At 43.8% G+C, this 27,088-nt stretch overlaps 1 protein-coding gene across 9 annotated transcripts in view; it reads left to right on the top strand.

Annotated features, from left to right (window-relative positions):
* The first annotated feature begins 3,060 nt into the window (after positions 1 to 3,060).
* The window catches only part of PDE11A (phosphodiesterase 11A), a 299,742-nt gene continuing 275,714 nt past the window's right edge, over positions 3,061 to 27,088 (top strand). For all 9 annotated transcript variants that reach the window (XR_008310873.1, XR_008310875.1, XR_008310874.1 and 6 more), the window contains exon 1: positions 3,061 to 4,389. Coding sequence is in view for 3 of the 9 variants with exons in the window: in XM_053268425.1 (XP_053124400.1) it covers positions 3,550 to 4,389 (840 nt within the window). In the remaining 6 variants the exon portion in view is untranslated. The remainder of the gene's footprint in view (positions 4,390 to 27,088) is intronic.

Raw genomic sequence — 27,088 nt, 5'->3', positions numbered from 1 at the left:
CCTTTCAGTCACACCTCTCTGAGAGTGTGCGTGCACATAGGGGGCTCCCTCATCCAGAATCAGCCCCTTGGCTCCGCATTGTCTGCCTTGAGCGGCGGCGGCGGCGGTCTCCGGGTCTCTGTCGGCCGCAGCCACGCTCCTCGAGAGCCTTTCTCGCTGGAGATGTGCTCCACTATCGAACTAAGGTCTCCTCCGCAACCTCTTATGGGAGCGATCTGACGTTTACCTTCAGGGCTCCAGCTATCATGCGGTAGCTGCAGCAGATCTCCGCCCAGGTCTCCACCCAATCGAAAAAACATTTCTCAGTTGAGCCTTCTCCTCTGGCCTCCCAGCCAAACAAGAGCTAAAGGGGGGGGGGGTGTCGGTGGGTATGTGCGTGACTGCGGAGTGGGAGGGGAGAGCGTTCTCCCCCACGAGTTCAGCATCTCTCAGGAATATAGCATCAGCAAATTGTGTGTATATATTAAACCGCTCCGCTCTCTCCACCACGCATGCTCAGCCAGCGAGAGTCTTCTCCCTCGCTCGCTTTCGTTCGCAATTGACAAGTTTCTGCTCTTCACGAGGTGCTATTTCTCAATGAAAAGCCATCATCAGTCAGCGTGAAACCCTCTTATTTTGCAGAGCGAGCGCGAGAGAATAGAATAGAAATTCCTTTTAGCAATATAGGCAGGATAGGTGTAGAAGCCAGGTCAAAGGTAGATCTACAGTCAAACAGCAAACAGAGCTGTGTTGAGAAACTGATTCTTGTTCTTTTGTCCTTTTGCTAAATTCAACGTTATAATCTAGGACGGAAATTTAGGTCAGATTCTTTGGAGAGAGCCTGTTCCTTTGTCTGTTTCAATTATGGTTTCTGTCAAGGTTTATGCGATCTGATCGTCAGGAACGGAACGGCTCCTCCTACCTACCTACAGTGACGACAGTAAGGAGGGCAAATCAATGTACTGTACTGTACATCAAGCAAGGACTAGAAAACTCAGCCTCATTTCGACCACCACCCCCGCCCCGTAGTCAAATGCTACGTGTCTATCTTAGATCCGCTCGTCTTCCTGTAGACACACACTCTCACTCAAACGTATTCGGTTTGGACTCCCGTCCCTTGCTTAATTTATAAAGCTGTGTCCTTGCGAGGCGCAAGCCTTGGTGAAATTATTTTTGCCCCGAGGGCCCTAAAACCCTGATCTCAGATTATGAGAGCTGGTTATGGTAGATAAGGGAAAGGAACTCTGCACATGCTCATATTTCGTTCGTTAGTACAACCTCATCTGTTCCACGACAGAGCCATGGCTCTGAAAACAGGTCCCGGTGCTGAGCCCACGCTGAAGTTAAGGTTTCTCCTCCACCCTCTTGGGGATCCGTTTGAAGTCCAGACCAATCCCTCAAACAGCCCCACAGGAGGACTTCAAACGGATCCCAACGGAGGTGAGGCCTCAACTCCAGCGGAAAGGAGGCTCCCCTACAGAGGCGGCTTCTCAGGACATCTCCCATTCATGAATTTTTGAAGCCTCTTTCATTCAAGCCGCCCACTGCACAGACGTTTTTCACGTGCTGGGATCCATGACTTGAGGTTCCCCAGCATTTTTGCGTAGGCACCGGTTCAGCCATGAAATGTGCCCCTCCACGTGTGCATAAAAATAGCTCACACCAGTCAGTCTCGGTGGATGCGGTCGGATTTTCGTCTGGCGGCTGATGCTGCAGGACGACGACGAGGAGGAGGAGACGGCGGAGGCGGCGGCACGGATGCCGCGTGTGTTTGCTGTTCCTTCTTCCTAATCGGACCTTGAGACCCTCACATTTCCATGGAAAGCCGACCACGTGCGCAGCCGCTTCGGGGGAGACTCCCCAGAGTAAGCGTCAACCGGCATAGTTAGAAGTGCGCATCTCTCTGTGATTATACGTTATCACCATGTGTTTGAATGCTCCCTAATCTTGCCATTCAAGCCCTCCTTCCATTCCGCCCCAAACGAGTCAAACCGTGCTGAATATACATACTTACTTGGGAGTAAATCCAGTTGAATTCGCTTGCATAGGAAGGATCGGGTTGCACGAGGGATCCCCTCTTCGTGGAAGGAACAAGATATAATTCGTTTGCGGTTTCTAAACTGACGTAATACGCTTACCATAGCAATACAATGAGCAAGGCGACCGGGGGGGGGGAGGGGGACCTTCCTGCCAGTTCCTCCAACTCTCAAAAACGCAGCAGCTCCCATTAAGCCTATGCCTAGCACCCCGTCATCCCCTAATATGTTTACTCAAAACGTATGGCTAGGATTGCTGTCTTTCTGTATTCCATTACACTCAACAGGGCCCATAACGTGTTTAGAATCGGAGTGTACACTTAAGGCTCTTCCACTTCCAGATCAGGAGGAGGTATGTTCATTTTTTCTAAGTAAATAATCTTCTGAGGAAAAGAAGTCTTTGAAAGCAAAATTCTGACGGACATGGGCACAGATGTCACATTCTCAAACAAAAGGACACGTGGTCACTAATTACACACTCACACACAGAGAGAACATCTTTTTAAACTGCTTTTCTCTCATGCACAAGCGAAGACTCTTAAGTATACATCCCATGACAATCAATAGCAGCAGCCCAGCAGCATTTTGCATTTGTTAATGGAAGACCTGGAATGCGTTGATACTTCCTTTCTCAAGCCATTAACCAATACAATGGTGTGACCCCCCACCCCCCTCACAAATTTACGTTCAGGCTTTGTGAAGAGAAGGAGGGAGGGGAGAGAGATTCATACTGTACACAACCGCCCTCACCCCCACATCTGCCCATCCCCAAACCCCCATTCATTCTGCAGCCAGGCTCACACACCAAGGAGGAGCAAACGTCGACATGATCGCCTCAAGCCCGGACGCTACTGCTGACTCTCCCCAACATCGGCGTTCGCTCTGCCTCCTCCGCCCCCTCCCTCTGCTCACGCGTCCTCCCTCCCCTCCCTGCCTCTTAGTGGTCCAGCGGCTGGGTTACGCAGGAGCCGCCGCCAGCAGGAGCAGCAGTTAAGCAGGGCGCTTTTGACGTGCATCTCCAGAGAAACACCAGCAGCCCCTTTAGAGTAACTGGGAGGGAGAGGACGGGAGCAGCCCGCCGGATCTATTTGCGTGGAGCGGCGGCGTGGGACCGGGCTGGGATCGAGACAGAAGGATAGGAGCCCTTGGGGAGGACGGAAGGGGATCGGAATGGGGTAGTAAAGGAAGAAAAAGAAGAGAGAGAGAGAGAGACTTGTCCAAGGCGGCTAGTGATGGCTCTGCTTTGCGAGTTCCCCTGGTGTCTCCCTCTGCTCCAGGAGAGGGCGAGAAGCCCCGGCCCGGCGGGCACCGGCTGAGATACCACGTGGTGAGTGAGTGACTTCTAGCCAGCCATGGTTTCCTCTTCTTAGGACGTCCTCCAGTAGCAGGCGGCAAAAGTGCAACGGCGCTCCTCCTTATGGCTGTTGTTGTTTTATGATTGTGGCGTAAGTAGGTGCTAGAGCGTGGCGCCAAAAGTTTGCCAGGCGAGAAGGGAAGCCGCAGGAGGAGGATTCGTGGAAGCCGAGGAGGAACCATGTCCGCTGCTTCAGCCACCGCCGCCGCCACCACCACCACCACGAGTTTGGACTTCGCTGTAGTGGAAAGTTTCCTCGACAGACACCCGGAGCTGGTGGAGAAGTGGCTGAAGAGGAAGAGCTCTCCCCTCAGCAAAGAAGCGGCTGCCGGCTCTGGCGGGGCAGAAGAGCGGCAGAGCGGCAGCAGCTCGCCGCTGGCCAGCAGCTCCCGCTTCAGCTGGGGCAGCCAAGCGAGCGCTGAGACTGCGGCCGGCGGGCTGCAGCGTCGGGCGTCGCAGAAAGAGCTGAGGAAAAGTTTCGCGCGCTCCAAGGCCATCCACGTGAACCTGACCTATGACGAGCACATCCATGCCCGGGCGCAGGAGCCGCTGAGCAGCGTGAGGAGGAGGGCGCTGCTGAGGAAAGCCAGCTCCCTGCCGCCCACCACGGCCCACATCCTGAGCGCTTTGCTGGAGTCCCGCGTGAACCTGCCCCAGTACCCTCCCACCGCCCTGGACTACAAGCGCCACCTCAGGGAGCACAACGAGCGGCAGTTCTTCCTGGAGCTCGTCAAGGACATCTCCAACGACCTGGACCTCAGCACCCTCAGTTACAAGATCCTCATCTTCGTCTGCCTCATGGTGGACGCCGACAGGGGCTCCCTCTTCTTGGTGGAAGGCGCCGCCGCCGCTGGCAAGAAGAGCCTCGTCTCCAAGGTCTTCGACGTGCACGCCGGCACCCCTCTGCTGCCTTGCTACTGCACCGAGAACTCCAACGAGGTGCAGGTGCCCTGGGGCAAAGGGATCATCGGCTATGTGGCGGAGCACGGCGAGACTGTCAACATCCCCGACGCCTACCAGGTAGGAACTTTGCAAAGGCCAGGCCCCCAAGATCGCTAGCTGTTGTTGTCTTGCGTGTCTTGTTTCTACCCCGCCTTTTGGCCAATCCGCTCTCACCAGGCGGCTTACACTATGGCCAAGACAAGTCATAACAGTAAAGCAGTTACAAATCAAAACTCTAAGGCCAGTTGGTCAGAACAAAACCTAAATTCGTAAAGCAGCATGGGAAGTGGACCCTTCATGATTTCACACCTACATTCAAAGGTCAGGCCTCAGGGCATGGTCTCAAAGCTCCTGATGCAGCAACTTTACAGGTCTCTGTCTCTGATCACTGCCTGAAGGGGAGGACTTGTGTGTATGCAGCCTTGAGTTCTATGTGAGAAGACAGGTGGGATATAAATGTGCTAAAGAAAATAATAAAAGCCTTTTGACATTTTTTTTTAAAGTCAAAGAAGGATCGCTTTAAGCATCCTACCAAATTTAGGGTAAGAATGGTTTAAAGAGAGAGGGAAGAATGGATTTTTCTGAACTCCTTTGGTTCATGGCTAGGGAATTCTGAAGAGAGGAAGCCACACAGTAGTCACCTCTGAACGCTTGCGTTAAGCCCAGTGTTACTCCCCTCTGTGACTTCAGAGATGTGAAAAGATGGTACTGCTGGCTGGAAGTTCTGCAGCTTCTTCCCACACTAAAATGGGTCTCTGACCTCCTCAGAGGATGGGTGAGGTACAAACATCACATATAAACACACCATTTATCACCTGAGCTGGGCACCTATTTTCTAATTCTAGAATTTCATTTGAATCAAATCCTTTGTCATTGGCTGCCTGCATGGAAGGCGAGGGGGGGGGAGCCAACATTCTTCGGCACCAACATCAAATATTTAGATGGATAGATGCCCCCTGCCCCAGGCCTTATCCATTTCAAGCATTGATCACAATGTTATGATACTATTGGTCTACACAAGGCAGGTTTGTAGAGGTGCATGCATCACATGTTTTGGGCTCATTTATGAGTCATGTAGGCTACCCATTTGCAGTGAACAAATCCAGGCTGAAAAAAGAGCACTCAGTAACACACAGTGATTCAGTGAATGTGCCTTTATGGGGCATCTAATCCATATTAGAGTCACTTCTTATGTTCATTTTTGTGCATGAGCTCATCTGGCTGAGTACAAAATATACATGCAGTACATGACTTTTGAACAGAGTATGTGTGTTACAATTCCTACAAATATTACTTTGAAATACACACAAAGATCTGATTCTTTCCTGTTCACTACAAGTGCAATTATCCCTACATACATACATCCTGCCAAATTTCACATGCCAGGCATGGATTTTGTACTTGGGTATCTCCGCTTGTGAGTATAAAACAAAAGAAGAGAAGGAGCTTCTCCTGATCGTTAACAGGAAGCCAGGTTGCAGTAGTAAATGTGAACCAGTTAATTGGAGTAAAACTGTTATCTTGAGTAAGTGGCTGAGAAAGGCTCAACAGTGGTCTTGCCGTAATGCTTTTGTTGGAATGCACATTGGCAATGATATTGTACAGAGTGGATGCCATTTAGAGTGGCTGCTTGACAAACTGGGACTTGGGTTGCGATTCCCACTACACTTATCAGGTAGCCTCTGTCTCAACTCTCCACTTTCTAAGAAGGAAATAGTGAACACGATAGAGACAAGTCACTGAGACCCCATTCTTTGAAAACAGCTGTTAGGAGCATCAGGAAGTCCTAGTTGCCTTTTCTTACTAGTAGAGAGAAATGTTACTCTTGAGCTGGAATCTGAAATGAGGAACATCAGGCAGGAGTCTTTGAATCTGAGATCTTTTGCATGCAAAGTAGATGCTCTGCCTCTGAGCTATGGCCTCATTTGATCTATAGGTGTAAAGAGATCTGAGTAAATAATGTCATTTCCTCGACTAATAATAAATAAATTAAGATCCACAGGTGAACATTTTATGAGAATTCCTCCATTCTCTTCTCCTCCCAAACTCTGGATCGTCACACTCAGGAGAGTCTCACTGGGGAGAGTCTGCATTAAGTGGATCACAAAAAGAGCCCTGGTGGTTTAGATGGTTCCAGGAAGCCTACAAACAGGGCATGCGGGGTGCGGGGGGATCCCTCTCCAGATGTTTGTCTCTCATAACCTGGAATTCAGGGTCATGCTCTCTCTGAAACTGGAGATGCCATTTAGCTATTGCAGGTGATAGCTGCTGATAGATCTGTCCTTCATGATTTTGTCTAATCCACTTTTAAAGCCATCTAGGCCAGTGACCCATCTTTTATAGTAGTGAATTCCATAAGCTAAATATGCATTGTGTAAAAAAAATCTATCAATATTCTCTACACTATGCATTATTTTATAACACTCCTCCCACTCTATAGCTGTTTCTTTTATAAACAACAACAAAAAATCCTCACTTGCTTTATCCTTTCCTCATAGGAAAGGAACTCTAACTCTTTGATCATTTTTGTTACCCTTTCTTCCTCCTTTGGAACTCTACAATATTTTGAGATGGGCAAGCAGAACTGTACACAGTATTCCAGATGTTGATTGCATGATAGATTTATATAGAAACATTACAGTACTGGCGATTTTATTTTCAGTCTCTTTCCTAACAAACCCTAGCATGCATTTTCATTGATCTCACACACTAAGTTGACATTCTACAGGTGAAACTCGGAAAATTAGAATATCGTGCAAAAGTCCATTAATTTCAGTAATGCAAATTAAAAGGTGAAACTGATATAGGAGACAGACGCATTACATGCAAAGCGAGATAAGTCAAGCCTTAATTTGTTATAATTGTGATGATCATGGCGTACAGCTCATGAAAACCCCAAATCCACAATCCCAGAAAATTAGAATATTACATGGAACCAAGAAGACAAGGATTGTAGAATAGAACAATATCGGACCTCTGAAAAGTATACAGTGTACTGTGCTTGATTGGCCAGCAAACTTGCCTGACCTGACCCCATAGAGAATCTATGGGGCATTGCCAAGAGAAGGATGGGAGACATGAGACCAAACAATGCGGAAGAGCTGCATTGCCGCTAATGAAGCATCCTGGTCTTCCATAACACCTCATCAGTGCCACAGGCTGATAGCATCCATGCCACGCCGCATTGAGGCAGTAATTGCTGCAAAGGGGGCCCAAACCAAGTACTGAATACATATGCATGCTTATACTTTTCAGAGGTCCGATATTGTTCTATTCTACAATCCTTGTCTTCTTGGTTCCATGTAATATTCTAATTTTCTGGGATTGTGGATTTGGGGTTTTCATGAGCTGTACGCCATGATCATCACAATTATAACAAATTAAGGCTTGACTTATCTCGCTTTGCATGTAATGCGTCTGTCTCATATATCAGTTTCACCTTTTAATTTGCATTACTGAAATTAATGGACTTTTGCACGATATTCTAATTTTCCGAGTTTCACCTGTAATTGAGTTATCTACCATTACTCCCAAACCCTCTTCTCTGGTTAGTCATCTCCAGTCCACTTACATGTAGTGATAAATGCATCATATTAAAATTATTTACATTGAACCTCGTTTGTCATTTTGTTGTTCATTCACCCAGTTTGGAGAGGTTCTTTTTGGATCTCTTTGTAATTAGCTTGGGTTTTCAGGATAATTTGGTGTGACCTGCAAACTTGACTACTTCACTGCTCACCTCAGACTGCGGATCACTGATGAACATTATATAGCATTGATCTTGCTACCAGTCCTTATTTGATCCCACTCTTACTTTTCTCTGTTTTGAGAACAATCAGTTTAATCCTATTCTAGACTTCCTGTTCTTTTTAAACTAGTTACCAACCATCCCATTCCTGGCAATATAACGGATGTAAGGCTTGGATCCTCTCTCAGCTGGAAGTTTTTCACACAGACCTTTTAAAGCTCTTTAACTCACATCTTCTCCGGAATGGAGTGGGTGTGTTCACATATCTGCCAGATTTACCCCGAAGTTCCTGTGAGTTATCAGGGAGCAGTTCACACACAATTTGGGTTTTTCACTGTGCTTTAGAGTGTAGCCTGATCTATATTTGGTTTAAAAAATCAACTATTTGTGATGGTATTTTGGAACAACTTTGAGTTTGCTGTAAAGCCTGCTGTGTGTAAAAGTTCCTGGTGAGGCAGAGGAGCTGTCCAACAGGGCAAGGAGCTTATTTCAGGGCAAGCTTGCTAAGATAGCAGGGGAGCTGTCCAGCATGGTAGTTAGAGCTAGAGTCTATAAACAAGGAGCTGATCAGTAAAGGTGTTGCATCAGCAGCATCAAGGTATCAAATCCAGGTATCAAATGTAAGGTTTCATAGCCAACCCTACTGCCCCATCTCTTCCTGGAGTATCAGTGGGGTCTAATCGGAAGCCACTTAGGTTTGTAATTTTTCTTCCTTAGCTAGTCTCAGAGATGGAAGTCTCAGTGATACATGCTGTTTGATATGTCTTCTAGTCTGGGTTTCAGCTTGGACTCATTATTATCTGTCTCCTGGGATACTTGGAGCTGCTAGTTTCAACTGGTCAGAATTAACTGAATTTCCCAAGCCTGTAGTCTTTTGGGGTGGGGTGTCACTCAGAGTGTGTGGGACTCTGTTTTAGGCATGTGCCCGAAACGTTTCGGAGGCCATTATAAAGGCCTCCGAAATGTTTTGGTGCTGGCGGGGGTAGTACTTTAAGGGTGGGGGAGGGTGTAATCACCCCTCCCGCCGCATTTCCCCCACCAGCACTCCGTTATCTTTAAGCCCCTCGGGGTGGCAGCATTCCTCCCTGCTGCCCCGTCCCCCCCATCGGCCGGAAGTGGCCGGAAGTGGCCGGAAGTAGCGTGTGTGTGTGTGCCCATCGTGCGTGTGTGCACGGCAGATGGGCATGCGAACACACGCAACAGGCACACGCACGCTCACTACTTCCGGCCACTGCTGGCCGCTGGGGGGAACGGGGCAGCAGGGAGGACCACTGCTGCCCTGAGGGGCTTAAAAATAATGGAGCATTCCTGCCTGGGGCTTAAAAGTAATGGAGCTTAAAAACAAACAAGCAAACAAACAAATAAATAAATGGGCTTAAAAATAACGGAGCATTCCTCCCTGCCGCCCCATTCTGCCCATCGGCCGGAAGTGGCCAGACGTAGCACGTGCATGTGCACCCATCGTGTAGGGAGCAGCAGGGAGCGCGCTTGCTGCTTCCGGCCACTTCTGGCCAATGGGGGGAACGAGGCAGCAGGGAGGAATGCTGTCACCCTGAGGGGCTTAAAAATAATGGAGTGCCGGTGGGGGAAATGCGGCGGGAGGGGTGAGTACACCCTCCCCTGCCCTTAAAGTACTACCCCCGCCAAAGATATTCGTGCACATCCCTACTCTGTTTGCCTCTGTTTGATGAAGTTTTTCTGATACTCTCCCTACAAAGTATTTTAAGCATAGGTATCTTCCTCACTGAAGACTGATAAAAATAATTTGTGCAATTTTCTTGCCCTACTCCTGCAATTGTTTCATGCCTTTGCTGTCTACTGGTTCAACCACCTCCCTAATGGTTTCTTGCTTCTGATGTATATAAATAAATGGTTTTATTTATTTTTTTTAGCAATATGGTCCTCATTTCTTTTATACTGCCTTATTGTTTGGCTTCCATTTGTTTTGCCAGAATTTATGTTCCTTCTTGTCCTTATGTTAAAAAAGAAGTCTTAGCTTTTAAAGTTTCCTTGACTCTGTTCATTAACTATGCTAGCATCCTCTTGAACATGGTTGTTCCTTTTCTGATTTGTGAAATACATTCTATTAGAGTTTCTACATAACCTCCAAGCATAATAAAATATTTGTCCTCCTGTTAACTAACATCCTTGTTCTTGATGTGCACTCCCTCTCCTTTTCTCTGAATTTTAATGTCTTATGATTACTTTTATTTGTATAAGTCAACAGCAGTATTAATTTATCCAGTTTCAGGATGAGGATTTGGGCTTGGGGGTGATGGTGGAAAATAGAGACTGAGGGTTGTGAATAGAGCTGTCTAAACTCATAAATAAATAGATTTATTATTCAAAATGTATTCTTACAAGAGAAGGAATTTACTTTTTGTTTCCTTATGAATGTATCCATGAATTTTACATAATGTAGAGCGATTGTATTCTCCCTCTGTCCCACCCCAGTCTGGAACTCTGAACTTTCAAATAATGTGGAACCCAGCATGGTATCCACACAGGTTGGAAAGTGGGTGTTGGTAATAGTATATGGATAAGGGTCCTATTACTGTACCTATCCTTACAATTATTAGCACTTTTCTGGCTTTTGAAGATTAATAGCTGAACAGATAGAATTGTTCAGTTAGTTTCAGATGGAAAATCGGCAAGGCTAATTTTAGAGAACATCTGCATGACCATAATCCTCAAGGCAATATTCAGAACTTCACGATACCTGCCTTTTATTTCAAAATCTCCTGTTTCAGGTCCACAGTAAAGCTTTAGCAGGGGCAACTCTCAGTTATTGGCTGCTGAGATAAGGACATATTCCAACAGGCCAAGCCAAGACTGGAACGATTACACCAGGGCCCGAGGGGCCAGAGTTGTAGCCAGGGCCAGGACAGTCAGGCAAGATGAGGTGAGGCAAGGCAAGGCAAGGCAAGAAAAGTCTGCTGCTGCTACTTGTAGTGATGGATTGCTTAGAGATTGATGGGCCAGCTTTGAGGCCAAATCTTTATAGACCTAGATAAGCTAGGGTTGACCTGCAGGGCCAGTGGAGATTACTGCCATTTTGGTGGCATCCTTGCACTGTAACAGTTGAGGCAAGTTTGTAGAGGAGGCAGAAAACTGGTAGTGCCAGAGGTAAGTCATTGGGTTTTGACGGTTGCATGCTCTGATCCAAGACAACCTCCCTGGCATCTTACACCAACCAAGCAATCTGCCAGATGCAAAGATTAGCTTCTCTTTTGTATATACATGCTTTTGCTGGCATCAGCTGGCACTTGGGATTTGTTGAGTAGGGAAGATATTAAATCAACCCAGCTGCTGGGAACTGAGATGATTTCCTTGGTGATTAAAGCTTTTGGGGTTACAGTAACATACACAAGGAAACTGAGATGCTGTAAAAGGCTTTGTATATGGTCACTTAAGTGTAAGGAGGAGAGAAGAGGACACTGTCACTAGCTCGCTTGTTCTGCTAGGGTGAGTCTGGTAGGAGAGAAATAACTTGTGTATTTGGATGAGGTTCTAGATTTTTACCTGGAAGTAAATTTAATTATTTCAACCATTACCATTCTCTCATATAATTCCTTATTTTGGCAAATAGTATGAAGCAAATACTAGGCAAAATTGTCGGTTCTCACACAATATACCACATTGTGGATTTTCTATAGCTGAATGCTTGTGGACTTAAAAAGGGGGTTCTCTGTCTAATAAGAAGGTACTAGTCTATGCACTAGCATAGGGCAAGTCATTGCCATAGAATGTACAGTTTCAGCAAATAAGATGGACATGTATTGATTTAAGGGAAGCAATAATATAACACTTCGCATATTTATTTCTGGAGTTTTGAAGAGTCCTACATGAACAACAGGGAACCCCTGCTCTGTGGGAAAAGATGGGCTGTGAAATACTTATATTTAAGATCCAGGACAAAATACAATCTTTACTAAACCTTATCAGCATCACATTCATCCACTGGATGTTCAGCCCTGAGGTACTGACTCCTACAACAAGGTCACTGATGTGGAGTCTGAGCCTGAGGATCCAGCCATATGTCCTTTCCATCTCTAAAACTGGAGCAAGGCACATCTCTCACTAAGGATTTTTCAGTCTTTTAAGGACTTAGGGATCAAGGCTATTTTTTAAGCCATGCAAAGAGCTATGGACTTTGAAATTGACCAGGGATTCACTTTGCAAGAGAAAGATGTGATCATTATCAGTATTGCTTTTCTCTTCTGCAAGTCAAACCCTTGATCAATTGACAGATTTCTCTCTTTTCCTCTCTGAAACATAATCCTGAGGACTGAGTTGTGCCTGAGTTGTGCCATTTCTACATCAGAAAAAGATGTCTGATTCATTGTGGTTACCAACGAGAGTCCCTGTAGAATAGGAAGGAGAATTGATGCCTAATTTCTACAATCAAACAAGCTTGGTTCTCTGAGCTTCTTAGTTTCCCATTCCCAGGCCTACAAAGGGAGGTTGCAGGGCTGCCCTGTGGTGAGGGAAGAGCACTCAAAGGTACTCTTTTTATTACGTGTTTGAAGACTGAGCCCAGTGATTAAAAGCAGTAAGATTCCAGCGCCAGCACTGGTGACAGTAGAGGGGTTGGCTCTCCATTGTTGTGGGTAGCCACTAGAGAGCTTCCATCCAATCACGTTGTGTGCTCAGTTTCTTCGTTTGTTTGTCACAGTCTGTGCTTTATGATTAGTACAAGCATCACAGTTCCTCACAAGAGGCTAACTTGGGAGAATGGACAATATTATTGCGGTCAGCAATGGTACTGACTGTACATGTGTTTTATTTAAAAATGAACCTGGTTACAGACTCCTTGAAATGTAGGATACAGATAAGAAGTGTACTGCTGTACATACATTCAACCTAATGTTTGAATAACTGTATGTTCATACAGATCCAAATGTGTATTCACTGTACACAGTTTGTATGTGCATTTCTATAATGTGTATATAGGCATATAGTTTTTAAAGTATCTTTTATCATATTCAAACTAGCCTCTTTACGAAAACAATTTTGTCTTCATTGTCACATCATTTTCTTCCTTTGAATTCCTCTTTAAAAATACAAAGGACTGCACAGAATATTCCCTTTGAGGGTCAATCACTGATTTGCACCATAGCATTTTAATTTCTTTTATTCCATTCTTCATACATCTTTGATGGCATCTGGCCATCACAATGATGGATAACATGAGGCTCAAGGTTTTATGAAGCACAGGGTACACCAACATAATATTGCATGAAGTGTGATATAAGGAGAGAAAATATCAGAATGAGCCAGAATGTAGTAACACTGACAGACAGTGACTATGGCAGTGCCACTGATATGCAGTAATCATGACAGGGCATACTAATGATGCCCTTACATCAGCCATTTATGGAAGGGGCAAATCCATGTGTGGCAATGGGGAAATGCTTCCATAACATCACCCTACCACACCACATACATAGGGACCATATTGGAGTGGTTTCTCAGCAGTGTGAACCACTCCGATGCACTCAGTATGAGCCGAATTATTAACAAAGTCCAGGGATCCTTGTAGATGACGGTTCAAATTCCCCTTTACCCCTGCTCGCAAACAACATCACTTTTGACACAGATACACTGGGAAGGGAGCGGGAGGAAGGGTGGATAGGCCAGCACAATGCCTAGCTAGATCCACAACTCCCTTGGCCAAAGGCATGAGTAGAGAATCTCCAAGTGAGGAATTTACAGCATGATGGGGAAACAATGCTCCTGGGGTGGACAGGAGCTTTCATTCAAGAGGCAAAGGGTAACACCAGGAGAACATAAGAAGAACTTTGCTGGATCAGGCCCAAGGCTTATCTCATACAGAATCCTGTTTCCCATAGTAGCCCACCAGATGCCTCTGGGAAGCCCACAACCAGATGACAGCATGCCCCCACTCCTGCTGTTGCTCTGCTGCAACTGGTATTCAGAGACATTCTATCTCAACCTGGAGGAAACGTACAGCCATCTAGACTAGCAGCCATTAGTAGACCTGTCCTCCAGGAATTTCTAGAATTCCCTTTTAAAGCCACCCAAGCTGGTGGCCATCATCACTAGGAGAAGTCACAATAGGAACTGCAACTGCACTTCCCCAATAACTCAGGGGGAATAAAGCACTTGCATGGGAAACCCACCAGATGGATATTTAAATCCTGTGAGGGGGAGCAGGAAGTTGAACCTACACTTACCTTTCCTATGATCAGTCAGCAACAATTACATCACACTTCACACAGCAGTTCACAATCACAGGAACCTAGATAAAAGGTCACGCAAGGGGCATCTGTAATCTCCTAGTGGCCAAGGTCATAGGAGAGTACAGATTACAGGCCAAGGGCACAGCCATATACCTTGAGAAAGGTGCAAAAGGAGCTGTAGCTTAGTGGATTCATGGATTTGGTCTCTTGCCAGAAAAAGTGGGGAGGAGCCACAGGCACACTTCAGAAAGGTGGTGTCAGAGCCAGTCAGAGGGAGTGGTACATGGATTATCATATGGCCTGATAAAATCATTTAGAGAGGCTCTCTTGTTGCCTTGCTGCCTACTGAAGTTCAGCTGGTAGTAAAGTGTGAGTGAGACCTTTTGGCGAGAGTGCCCTCTCTCTGGAACTCCTGGCTGCCACCTGATCACTTCTAAATGAAGACTTGAAACCTTCTTATTCGATCAGGTTTCCTCAGTATATTTTGAGCTGTTTCTGCCCACTGTGAGTTTTCTTTAATGTTTTGCTCTTTGTTAGCCGCTTTAAATTTTGCAAAGCGAAAAAGTGGAATCTAAAGTTTTAAACAAACAAACAAACAAACAAACAAACAAATATCATATGCCTCAACCTGTAAGGCTTCTGTCTGAGAAGAGAATTAGCCATTTATGTTCCTTATATTTGTTCTTGGATGTGTTAAAGCTGTTGGCTCATATGATGCACACTGCTGAGGAGTCATAACGCAGCGCCCCAGGGCTTCTAAGGCAGCTCTGATACTTTCTGGAGCAGCAGTTGCGGAAGCAGTGGTTCTGCAATTTCCTCCATGGTTGTGAATATTTGTTCAATCTTTATACCACCTTCCATAAGACATTCCAAGGCAGTTTTACAAAATTTGAAATACAGTAAAACTCCAAAAAAATCACATTCAAAACCTTAAAATCAGTTAAACAATGAAAACCATAAAATACACCCATAAAAAAGACAAACAGAAGCAGGAAAGCTGAGCGACCCGGCAGCCCTTAAGGGGTAAGTTGGTTGTTCTTTAAAACGTTAATAGGGAAACCTGTTGAAATGCTCCTTCTGCAACTGCTGCTTCTGAATAGTGTTGGGTTTCCGTAGAGGTCCACAGCAATCCTTGGGCACAGCATTATGGTTCCGTAACATTGTGCATCATGCAAGCTGCGATTTTCTTTTATAATGTATTTCTTTTGCTGTCTTTTAATCTTTTATTGTCAGCCACTTTAAATTTTGCAAAACAAAAAAGTGGGATCTAAAGCTTTAAACAAACAAATATCATATGCCTCAGCCTGTAAGGCTTCTGTCTGAGAAGAGAATTAGCCATTTATGTTTCTTATATTTGTTCTGGAGCCAGACTGTACAAATTGCTTCCTTCATGTGCCAAGTTCTCATCACCAAAATTCCCCTTGATGTGCTCTGTGTTCACATGACATGAGGCCAGAATGGTATAGTTCGCTGTCACATACCTTATCATCTATGCGTTCCCTGACAGGAATTATATTCAGTTATGGGTGTGCTGTGACTGACTGCAGTCAGAATTCTGTACTCCACTATGGCTGTACTGATAGAGTAGGAGGAGGTGAGGGAGAATCTCTTTTGACTTCAAAGGGAATTTATTGACCTACACCACTGCTTTTGCCAATGCAACTATTGGAGAGACCAGTGCTGTGGACTGAGGAAGCTTAGGATCATAAACAGATCTTGCTTCACTCCCACTGCCCAGGTTTATTATATCCTGCATCAGCAGTGTCATGCTGGTGTATCATTACACAGGCATAATCCTGGCATTCTGCAGATTCCCTGATACTGGCATAGCTCCAGGATCCACTAGAGCAGGGCTTGACAGATCCCAGGAACCAGGGAGTCATGACACCTAGAATTTTAACCATGGCGATTGACTAGAATATTCAGAGGTGGAGTTATTTAATAAAATCTATATTTGTCCCAGGCAGTCCCATTTTTCTTCTAAGTACTAGTAAAAAGGATACAGATGTCCATTTACCCTCCCCCTCCACAATGTCTGTCACCAAGTCCATTAATTTTGTCAACTATTCATTATCTAGCCCCCAAACCTTGGGGCTGGCTTCTAGAGCCAAAGAAAATTTCTTAAGGCCTGCGCTAGGATTGGGGACTCAAGTCCTGTTCAGACATTATATTGTACGTGTATGCAAGTTTCTTTACACATGTATGTGATCTTTGTGAAAATGACTGTACAGTACATGTGTTTTAAAGGTGAACCTGGGTACAGGTCCCTCAAATGTGTGGTAGGAAGTGTGCTACTGTATGTGTATTGAACGTAACATGTGAATAGGACTCTTGTTAGTAGTCTGCCCTCCAGCTGGGATGCATGGAGCCTAGGATTTAGAGCTGAATTACAGTGACACGTGTGTTTTAGAAATGCTATGTTCCTTCCTGTCTGGAAATTGCTTATTGTGTGGTCTGTTTTGTTATTGAGAAATCCATGAACTCCACACTCTGCATCTTCTTAAGTATTAATTTTGTAAGTGGCAAAGTAGTAAGTGGCAAAGAAGATGTTGACCTTGCTCTTGTTAGCTAGAAGACTTTCAGTAAGCCTCAATTTATACTCTCGTCCCTGGTAGATGTATGACAATTGAATATTATTTATACAAGGGGGGACTGCTGCTCATTTTAATTGTGTATGAAGAATAAAGGGGCCTAGAAAGACACTGGTATTGAGCAAACAGAATCAAGCAACAGATGGTTCCTTTCAGATCATTGTAAATGCTCACAATAGGCTACTTAACAATTTATAGCAGTTGTGGTGATTTTTTTTTTGACAGTACTACTAGTGGTGAATGAAGGTGATTGATCAACTATGAACAGAAAAGGTGTCCTCTGTGTTTTGCCAGAATAAGAGAAAAAGGATGTGGAGAAAAAAGCGATGATATTTGAGCCTACTTATATATGGGAGAAAAGAATGGCCACATTGAAACTGAAAGCTCAGATGTGCAGCAGGGATGCTTCTTCATAAGATAATAGCTTTCAGTAAGCAAATATTAGTAGCTCATTTTTTCTTTTAAGTAGATCTCAGAACACAAACATGTTTTTAGAGCAAGTATTAGTATTTAATATTGAGTGTTCCACAGTAAAATGGACAAGATCGGATGAAATTGTCACTGTTTTTTCAACCATCTGCTTTCCTTCCTTGGAGCCTGTTCAGATTGTCATTGAAATCAATGAAGGGGCCTTACTATTGATTCACTGTGAATTGTTCTTAGTGACATATGGAATGGCTTGAAATTCTACTGAAGTAAAAGAGGTTAGAAAACACTCAGTACTTGGTAACAGCAAACTCTGATACACCTAGGTCCTGAATGATGCCTACAATTGCAGGAAGGCAGTTTTTCTTGCTATTGAGCCCAACTGATTCCAGATCAACAAAAATGTTCATTTATAAAGAGAAATGTGAAGGTTCCCTGAAATCCATGTTCTTTGGCTTCAGCCAATTTCGTTTGGATCTAGGAGCCAGCCCCAAAATTTAGAAGCCAGGCAATGGACACTTGACAAAATTACCAGACTTAGTGACAGATATTATGGGGGGAGGGCAAATGTGCTTCTCTTTATCCCCTTTAAAAGTAACATACTTAGAACAGAATCAGAGCTCCCTAAGACAAATAACACTACTTCTGGCTTTCCTCTTATAGATGTCACAGTCAACTTTCTAGGTGCCATGGTTCCCTGGAGCCTGGTAGTTGTCAAACCTTGCCTCATTCCAATATACTTTTGTTTTTTTAAAATACATATTTAAAATATTTATATCCCACTCCTCCTGTGCAATACTGCTCAGGGCAGCTCACAAAAATAGTAAAGCAATCCACACAGAGGCGTAAAGACTGGGGTGGTCCTGGGATAAAAGATGGACCCTTGCTCCCTCCTGTCTTCTTTTTAAGAGAGTTGTGAAGGAGAGCATAGAGAGCAAGCTTACATCTAGCCAGTGAGGGGTACCTCCTATAGGGCCCAGGGATATTTGTCTCAGCTTGTTCAATTGTGACTATGCCTCTGAATTAATACGATAAAACAATATGACATTAATATAATTAATATAATATAATTATTCTGAGAAGCTTGAGCCCCACTGATCAGCTGTTATGCAGGGAGGAGAAAGTAAGAGTGTGTGTGTGTGTGTGTGTGTGTGTGTGTGTATCTGTGGGAAATCCAGCTTCCTGTCCTGAAGAATTTATAGTGTGACACAAGTTTATTTTGCAGAGCTACACACACAGAACCTGAACTGCTGGATCAGGATGGAGAATTGTATTCATGATACTTGATTCCCTTTATGGATATCCATGCAGCTAGGGCCCTTAGCTGGGCTGGGGAACATGACCTGCAGGGCTTGCTCTCTAATCTTAAGTGTATGGAGACTGTAATCTCTTTAGGGCCAAACTATATTTTATTTGCAAATGCATGTAAGAGTCATCCAATGCCACCTGCCTTTTTTATTAGAAAAACTGCTTTTGGAATTTGCAGTTGGGAACTGAGAAGCAGAAGAGGGAGAGAGTGCTTAACCCTTTTCCCACTTGCCCTTTTTTTTGTTTTGTTCCTCTGTCCTGGTGGCTTTTCTGCCTTTGAGATTTCAGACATTTGTATCTGAATGAGACTGCCATCAGATCCTTATTGCTACAGCCACTGCCACCCATCAGTCCTCTTGGTTTGGTTTTGTGTTTCAGGGACCACAGAATAATGGCATCTCCCACCTGCAGATGCAATAAAATCCATGTTAACCTCCCTGCAGATTCTGCCACTTTATTCTACATTATAGAGTGACACACAAGCTGAATTTTCAGGAAAAACTGGAAGTGGATTGTCTGAAACAGATGCTTAATAAGCCCTGTATGCTGCTCCACTGGCACCCACCTTATGATGCCTAAATCATTCTTTCCTCTGCCTTGACTCACTTATGCTGCTGTTGCTCCTTTCCTCACACTCTGCTGAGTGTCTGCTACTGCTTTGAAACCAATGTAAAACTTGTACTAGTTGTTCACCTTTTAAAATTGCCAGTAAAATGAGAAATATTTTCCTGCAGTGTCTTAGATTGGAAGGTTTGATACTTTAAAAGGGTTGTATGATACCTAGAAATTTCAGAGCAGTAGGATGGAAAATACATATGTTACACACAGGAGAAAAACTGCTGGATCTTTCTTATTGAAATCAATGGAAATCTTGTACTATTGTGTACCTTTTACAGCCCCCTGTGAGATTGTGTCCTTGTATCCAGTCCCTTTGAAATTTGATAGACATGATTTTTTAAAAAATTACATTTTATATCCCGCTCTTCCTCCAAGGAGTCCAGAGTGGTGTACTACATACTTAGGTTTCTCCTCACAACAACCCTGTGAAGTAGGTTAGGCTGAGAGAGAAGTGACTGGCCCAGAGTCACCCAGCAAGTTTCATGGCTGAATGGGGATTTGAACTCGGGTCTCCCCTGTCCTAGTTCAGCACTCTAACCACTACAACATGCTGGCTCTATGATGCCTTCATAGAGTAGTATAATGTCTGAAAATTTCATGCCATTTGGTTGGAAAACATCAGTGTTTCAGATAGCAGAATTCTTGGTGGGTTTCCCTTTGGAAGTGAGGATTATTGCATTTTCAGAAATTTGGCAGCCCAAAGCATCATGAGAATATCATAATAAAATGTTTTGGGTGAACTGATCACTGGTAGGTGAATGGACATTACCAAAGCCATTACTGAATCTATTTGCAGATAGAAGATAATGTAGGGGAAGAATGGCAGTTCAGTCGCCAAATAGCAGAGCAAAACCAGTTTGGTGAGAAAGCAGCAAAGCAAGAGGTCTTGAGACAGTTCTTTAGGACTGGAGAACAACAAGAATTTATTTAAAGAAAAGGTTACAAACAAATGTGAAAAAGCCTGCAGCTTACTTTCAGCTGTAGCTCATGGCTAAAGAGAGAGACCAAAACTGTCAGGGGCATGCTATCTGACACCGAGGATGAGGAAGAAATAGGCACTGTGACAGTGGAGGAGGAGGGAGTGCAGCAGTCTTAAAGGCAAGAAGTTGCAGAGGCAAGCAGGACCGATGCATGGGAGGTTGAAATAGAAACAAATCGTAGTACGTCAGCTACTCTGGGGGAAGCGCAGCCAATCTCAGGTACAGAACAGCATCAGTCAAAGAGACAGAAGGAGATAAAGAGGCACACACGCAGAACGGCTCGACTAACAAGAAGAACTGCTGACTCAGAGACTCAGGATTGAGAGCACCTGGCTTCAGCCTATTTAAGATGGCTTCGCCTCACTCACATTGCTGGTAGCAACGTCGGGCTTTGGTGAGCGACCCAGCTGTGTTCCTGTTTGTTTTCACTGTGCTTCTGACTTCAGATCGTTGGTACCCTGCTGTGGATTTTGACTTGGACTTGGTTTGACTGACTGCATATGTTGACGACTCGGACTGACTGTGTTTTTTGGAATTTGCTTACTGCCTGGCTCTAACATTCTCCTTTTGACCCTTTCTCTGCTTCACGCTTTGGCTGATACATAGCGCAAGATTAGCCTGACAGGTTTACGACAAAAAACAAACAGCCATTCCTGGAGTGACAAAATGGAGACTAACCCTGGAAGAACAAAGAGGAGAGGACTTTTATCCATGACCCTACACCCCCCCCCCCAGTGGTAACTATGAGACATTGCTGCTGAGAGCTGATGCCGCCAGGGTCCTTTCTCCAACAACTAATAGGTGACATTCCTGAAAATTTGGGGAAACCCCAAAATGTTTGACCATAAATTACTGCTGCAATTCTGCTGATTTTAGCACACAACACTCTACATTTTTGATAGAGACCCTGACCTTCAAAATAAATCCTTAATTACTGTTGTAGGTTGAGCAAATCTCACTTTATGGTTAAAAAGATGAGAACCATCCAGGTAAGAAGAAAGATGAGAAATGTTTTTGGAAGTTTGTGACTCTTACTACTACTACTACTACTACTACTACTACTACCTACTACTAATTAATAATAATCTGCTATACTATACCCCTATACATATAGCTATAGATACATTTCATTGAAATGATTTCAACATGTTATAACCACTCTTCAAAGTTTCAATAAAATCCATAGTTATGATCCAATCCTCAAGTGCCAAATTGTGTTGATTTGGCATGAAATAACTCCTCTGAAATAGAGCATGAATGCCTCTCTTTGCTGGCAACTTTTATTTTGGGGGATGGGTGGATGATGATGCCCAGTCACATGTCAAAATTCTGGATTTTCCTATTAATCTCTATGGCCAGCTCTTACTTTTGCCCAGGCAACATTTAAAAATGGCTGCTCCAAAATGAACCAGGAAATAGCTTACACATATATTGAGATCCTTCTCATTGGTATTTATCCCTGTGATTCTATTGCATGTGTAGTTCAGGCCTAAATTTTTTGCCTCATGTTTATAGTGGGTTGACATTGACGGTATACTGTCTGAATAATTAGTGCACATTCATTATAACACATAGCTCCTGACGGTATAGTGCACATAGATTATAGCCTTTGGCACTTGCTATAACCATACAACAACTGGACAGATTACCACATCTTAGATGTTCTTTAAACTGGGTGTTTCTTGATGATGAGGCCATCTACATAAAAGAAAATCATGGACAGACAGGAAATGTGTTTTATTGTACAAGGTAATCATTAGTGATTAGCAGGCTAAGTACTGTGCTTCTTCCAGTATGAAAGAGCTGTTAAAAGCAGGTCCTGAGAGGCAAGCACAATGTACGAGAAAGATCTGAAGACATATTTTATCCAGCAGCTCTTAATAAACAGATAACAGCTGACAGTGCTGGATGTATTCCAGTAGTACCAATTACTCTTTGAGAGAGGTACGCATTTTGAAGAGCAGACATCACAAACACAGGGGATAATTTGAAAAATTATGAACAAGAGGTTGGTTAAAAGCTCTACAGAGATGACACAGAATTTATTGCACTATTTATTTATAAAGGAAAAAATGGAGAAAAATAGAAAAAGATGAGCATATATTAGAAATGTTCATTCTTGATCACACACTATTTTATTACTGTTTGTGGTTTGTATATTTGTAAGGTGCATTCTCATGCCTCATTGGGGGGTTTATTAATACCTATTAATGAACCCAAAGTATCCCAAGCAAATATCTCAAGCTCTCCTTTATCTGTTGAGGGCAGTATACAGCAGAATCAAGAACAGTTCAGCATTAATGGTTCCACACTCTTTAAAGCAATATAATTTAACAACCTGTACCAGATGGCCATTAATGTCCTCCATTCATACAATTTCAGGAGTGCTATACAGTAGTTGACGTGATTCAGAAGTCCACCATATATGAAGAGAACCCAGGGCATTATGGAGCTGTAGTTTCTTTATGCCCCTCTCCCCGCTCTAGTCTTTTTGTACAGAAGGCATTACTGTTGCTTCCTCTACATTAATTGCACTGACAAGCAGAACCTACTGATTACTAAGAACAGGAAGTTTTTCACACAGGAGTTTTAGTTCTCATCTCCTCCGGAATGGAGGGCATGCGTCCATATATCCCTGCAAGCTATCGGGGAGGACTTCACACAAAATTTGGGTTTTTCATCATGCTTTAGAGTGTAGCCTGATTTATATATGGGGTAAGCTAAAGCGGAAAAACAAAGCTATCCAGCTTCCACAATATGGCCTTGAGAATGTACCCACCATTTTCAAGGAGAACATCAGGAACCACTCTGAAGTTCTGAACCTCATTGATAGGGAACCAGAGGAGCTATGGAATGAAATCAAAGAAGTTGTTAAGGACACACGTGAAAAGAGACTGCCAAAGACCAAGAAATAGAAGAAAGCAAAATGCATGTCAGAACAGACAGTGGAAATTGCCAAGAAGAGGAGAGAAGCCAAAGTCAAGAAAGATTAAGACCCCAGGAAGGAACTTAATTCCTTTAGGAAGGGAATTTCAGAAAGCTGTTAGAAGAGACAAGGAACAGTACTACAATGACATCTGTAAAGACCTCGAGGATGGAAATAGACACAGAAAAACAAGGCACGTTTTCCAAAAGATCTTTGAACTCAGAGGGAGGTTCCAACCTCGAATTGATATGTTAAGGGATGCCAAAAGACAGATAGTAACTGATTCAGGGGAGATCAAACAGAGATGGAAGGAGTATATTGAAAATCTGTACAGCAAGGAGGTCAACATCCAAGATACTCTAGAAGATATTCCCTACTTGCAAGAACCTCTAGTATGGGAAGATGAAATAAGATCAGCACTCCTCCAGTCACTACCAAGTTGGAATGTTACAGAAATTGATAGAAGAGCTACAGAAATATGGCAGGCAACAGAAGAAGAATCAGCCAAGGCTCTAACCAAACTATGCCAGCAAATTTGGAGAACACAGTGGCCAAGAGATTGGAAGAGGTCAGTGTACATATATATACCAAAGAAAGGAGACTCAAGAGATTGCACAAACCATCGCACAATATCCTTAATTTCACATGCTAGCAAAATAATGGTCAGGATCATTCAACACAGATTAGAGCCCTACATAGAAAGGCAAATGCTGGATATTCAAGCTGGTTTCAGAAAAGACCGAGAAACAAGAGACATGATTGCTGATGCATGCTGGATAATTGAGAAAGCCAAAGGATAGCACAAAGAAGTCAATATGTGCTTTATTGACTACAGAAAAGCCTTCAATTGCATCGACCACGTCAAGTTGTGGAATATCCTTAGGAAAATGGGTGTCCCAGAACATCTCATTGTTCTCATGAGAAACCTATACACTGGACAGGAAGCCACAGTCCAAATGGGACATGGTGAAACAGACTGGTTCCAGATTAGCAAAGGAGTAAGACAAGGCTGTATACCTTCTCCTCCTTTATTCAATTTATATGTTGAACATATACTGAGAGAAGCTGGATTGGAAGAAGATGAGCATGGTTTTAAAGTTGGAGGGAGAAACATCAATAACTTGCATTATGCTGATGATACAGTTCTGATTAACAAGGACATTGTTAAACTGGAGAAGGTACAGAAGAGGGCAACCAAGATGATCAGGGGCCTAGAGCACCTTTCTTACGAGGCAAGACTACAACACCTGGGGCTTTTTAGTTTAGAAAAAAGACGACTGCGGGGAGACATGATAGAGGTCTATAAAATCATGCATGGCGTGGAGAAAGTGGAGAGAGAGAGATTCTTTCCCCTCTCACACAACACTAGAACCAGGGGTCACTCCATGAAATTGATTGCCAGGAGGTCTAGGACCAACAAACGGAAGTACTTTTTCACACAACACGTGATCCACTTGTGGAACTCTCTGCCACAGGATGTGGTGACAGCCAACAACCTGGATGGCTTTAAGAGGGGTTTGGATGACTTCATGGAGGAGAGGTCTATCAATGGCTACTAGTCGGAGGGCTGTGGGCCACCTCCAGCCTCAAAGGTGTGCCTCTGAGTACCAGTTGCAGGGGAGCAATGGCAGGAGAGAGGGCACGCCCTCAACTCCTGCCTGTGGCTTCCAGCAGCATCTGGTGGGCCACTGTGCGAAACAGGATGCTGGACTAGATGGGCCTTGAGCCTGATCCAGCAGGGCTGTTCTTATGTTCTTATGATAGCTGAGAATGCGGATGATCTGCAAGCTCTTGTAATGAAAGTCAAGGAGCACAGTGAAAAAATGGGACTACAACTAAATGTAAAGAAGACTAAACTAATGACATTGGGTACAGCAACCAGCCTCAGAATTGACAATGAAGACATTGAAGTGGTGGATAGCTTCTGCCTTTTAGGATCGACTGTCAACAGTAAAGGATCCAGCAGTCAAGATATACGTCGCAGACTAGCACTTGGTAGGGTTGCAATGAAGGCCTTGGAAAGGGACATGTCTACACCTACATAGATTAGAATCATTCGGACAGTGGTTTTCCCCATGACACTCTATGGATGCGAAGGCTGGACTTTGAAGAAGCAAGATAGAAAAAGTATAGACACTTTTAAACTTTGGTGCTGGAGAAGACTTTTAAGGATACCATGGACAGCCAGGAAAACAAACAAATGGCTCATAGAACAAATCAATCCAGAATTTTCACTTGAGGCACAAATGACCAGGCTAAAACTATCATACTTCAGACATATTATGCGAAGATCCAGCTCCACTGAGAAGTCCATAATGCTGGCAAAAGTTGAAGGCAAGAGAAGAAGAGGACGACCAGCAGCAATGTGGATGGACTCGATTACGACAGCAATGAATGCACCACTGAGAGACCTTAAAGGCCAAGTTGAATACAGATCATCCTGTCGAGAATCTATGTGGTCGCTAAGAGTCGATACCAACTTGACGGGACTTAATCAATCAGTCAGTCAAGAAAATTCACTTTTTGTGTTGGTTTTCCTGGGCAACTTCAAACTCGCAGTAAAGCCTCTTAGAAAACCTGTGGTAAAATCTGTTGTCTGGGAAAGCTCCAGGCAGCTATGGCCTGTAACCAGGTTTATGGGTGGCAAGCATTTTACAGGAAGTGGTCTTAACAGTATTGGGCATCTGAGCTTTGTTTATTGGGAAATGAAGGTTCTGGTTATGAACAAACGAATGGGAGTAAATCTTATTGAAGTAGGACTTATTTCTGAGTAAATATGGATAGTATTGGACAACTGCATATATGGATAGTATTGGGCAACTGCATAGATATTGTCGGCTCAAAGAGTCATAGTTATGTATGAACATGTACTTGGGCTCCGATCTGCACTCTGATAGTTTAATTAGTTTATTTAAAATGTAGGCTTTAATTAAAAACAAAGCAAATCACATATGCTTTTACTGTCCCTATTTATTAGGAGCAGCCCTAATATCAGGAATCTGTCCCTGATAAATCATTGCTATATATTTGTCCTTATTTTTGCTTTTAAAAGCTTTAGAAGCTGGGGTTTGATTTGCAGACTGTTAAGGTTCTGTTGCCTCTATTAGTGGAACAACTGTACATAGAGCAGCAGGATTGAGCTATTTTTTCAGTAGAATTTGCTTTCTATCCTGCCATTGCTTTGTATCCTGAGGCCATAGGTCAGTGGTGGAGAATCTGCTTTGCATGCAGAAGGTCCCAGGTTCAATTCCTGGCATCTCCAGGTAGGTCTGGGAAAGACTCCTATCTGAAACTTTGGGCATTTTTCTCACAGCAGGCTTTGCTGCAAGTTCAAAGTTGCCCCCCAAAACTGCTGGTTAGTGTAGACAATATTGAGCTTGGACCAATGGTCTGACTTGGTATAAGGCAGCTTCCTATGTATAAGACAGCTTTCTATGTAATTATTTTAACCCCATCACTGGAAATAGAAGTATTATATTATTTCTCTGATGATGGGAGTTGGGGAAGTGGAAGGGTCTCTGTCTATACACTCTAAGGTCCTAGGTTTTCTAGAATATTGAGCAGACCTGGCTTCACTTCAGCCAGCTAGCCTGTGCACTTCTCCCATTGTTTAAGATAGGACTAGCAATCCACTTTTGTCTCCAGTGATTTAATTAATTAAATTCAATTTATATACCACCCTTCCTAAAGTGGCTCAGCGTGGTTCACATTAAAATAACAAAACAACAACATGACAAGGTAGCAGGGATGATACACTGGGACATCTGCAAAAAATACAAGCTACCTGTAGCCAAGGATTGGTGGGACCATAAAATTGAAAAAGTGGTAGAAAATGAAGATGCAAAAATATTATGGGACTTCCGATTACAAACAGGCAAACATCTGCCACACAATACACCAGATATAACTGTAGTCGAGAAGAAAGAAAAACAAGTCAAAATAATCAACATAGCAATACCAGGGGATAGCAGAACAGA

This window comes from Hemicordylus capensis, chromosome 1 (assembly GCF_027244095.1).
Source record: "Hemicordylus capensis ecotype Gifberg chromosome 1, rHemCap1.1.pri, whole genome shotgun sequence".
Lineage (NCBI taxonomy): Eukaryota > Metazoa > Chordata > Lepidosauria > Squamata > Cordylidae > Hemicordylus > Hemicordylus capensis.
The sequence above is the reverse complement of the archived record's forward strand: the minus strand, read 5'-3'. Positions and strand labels throughout refer to the sequence as shown.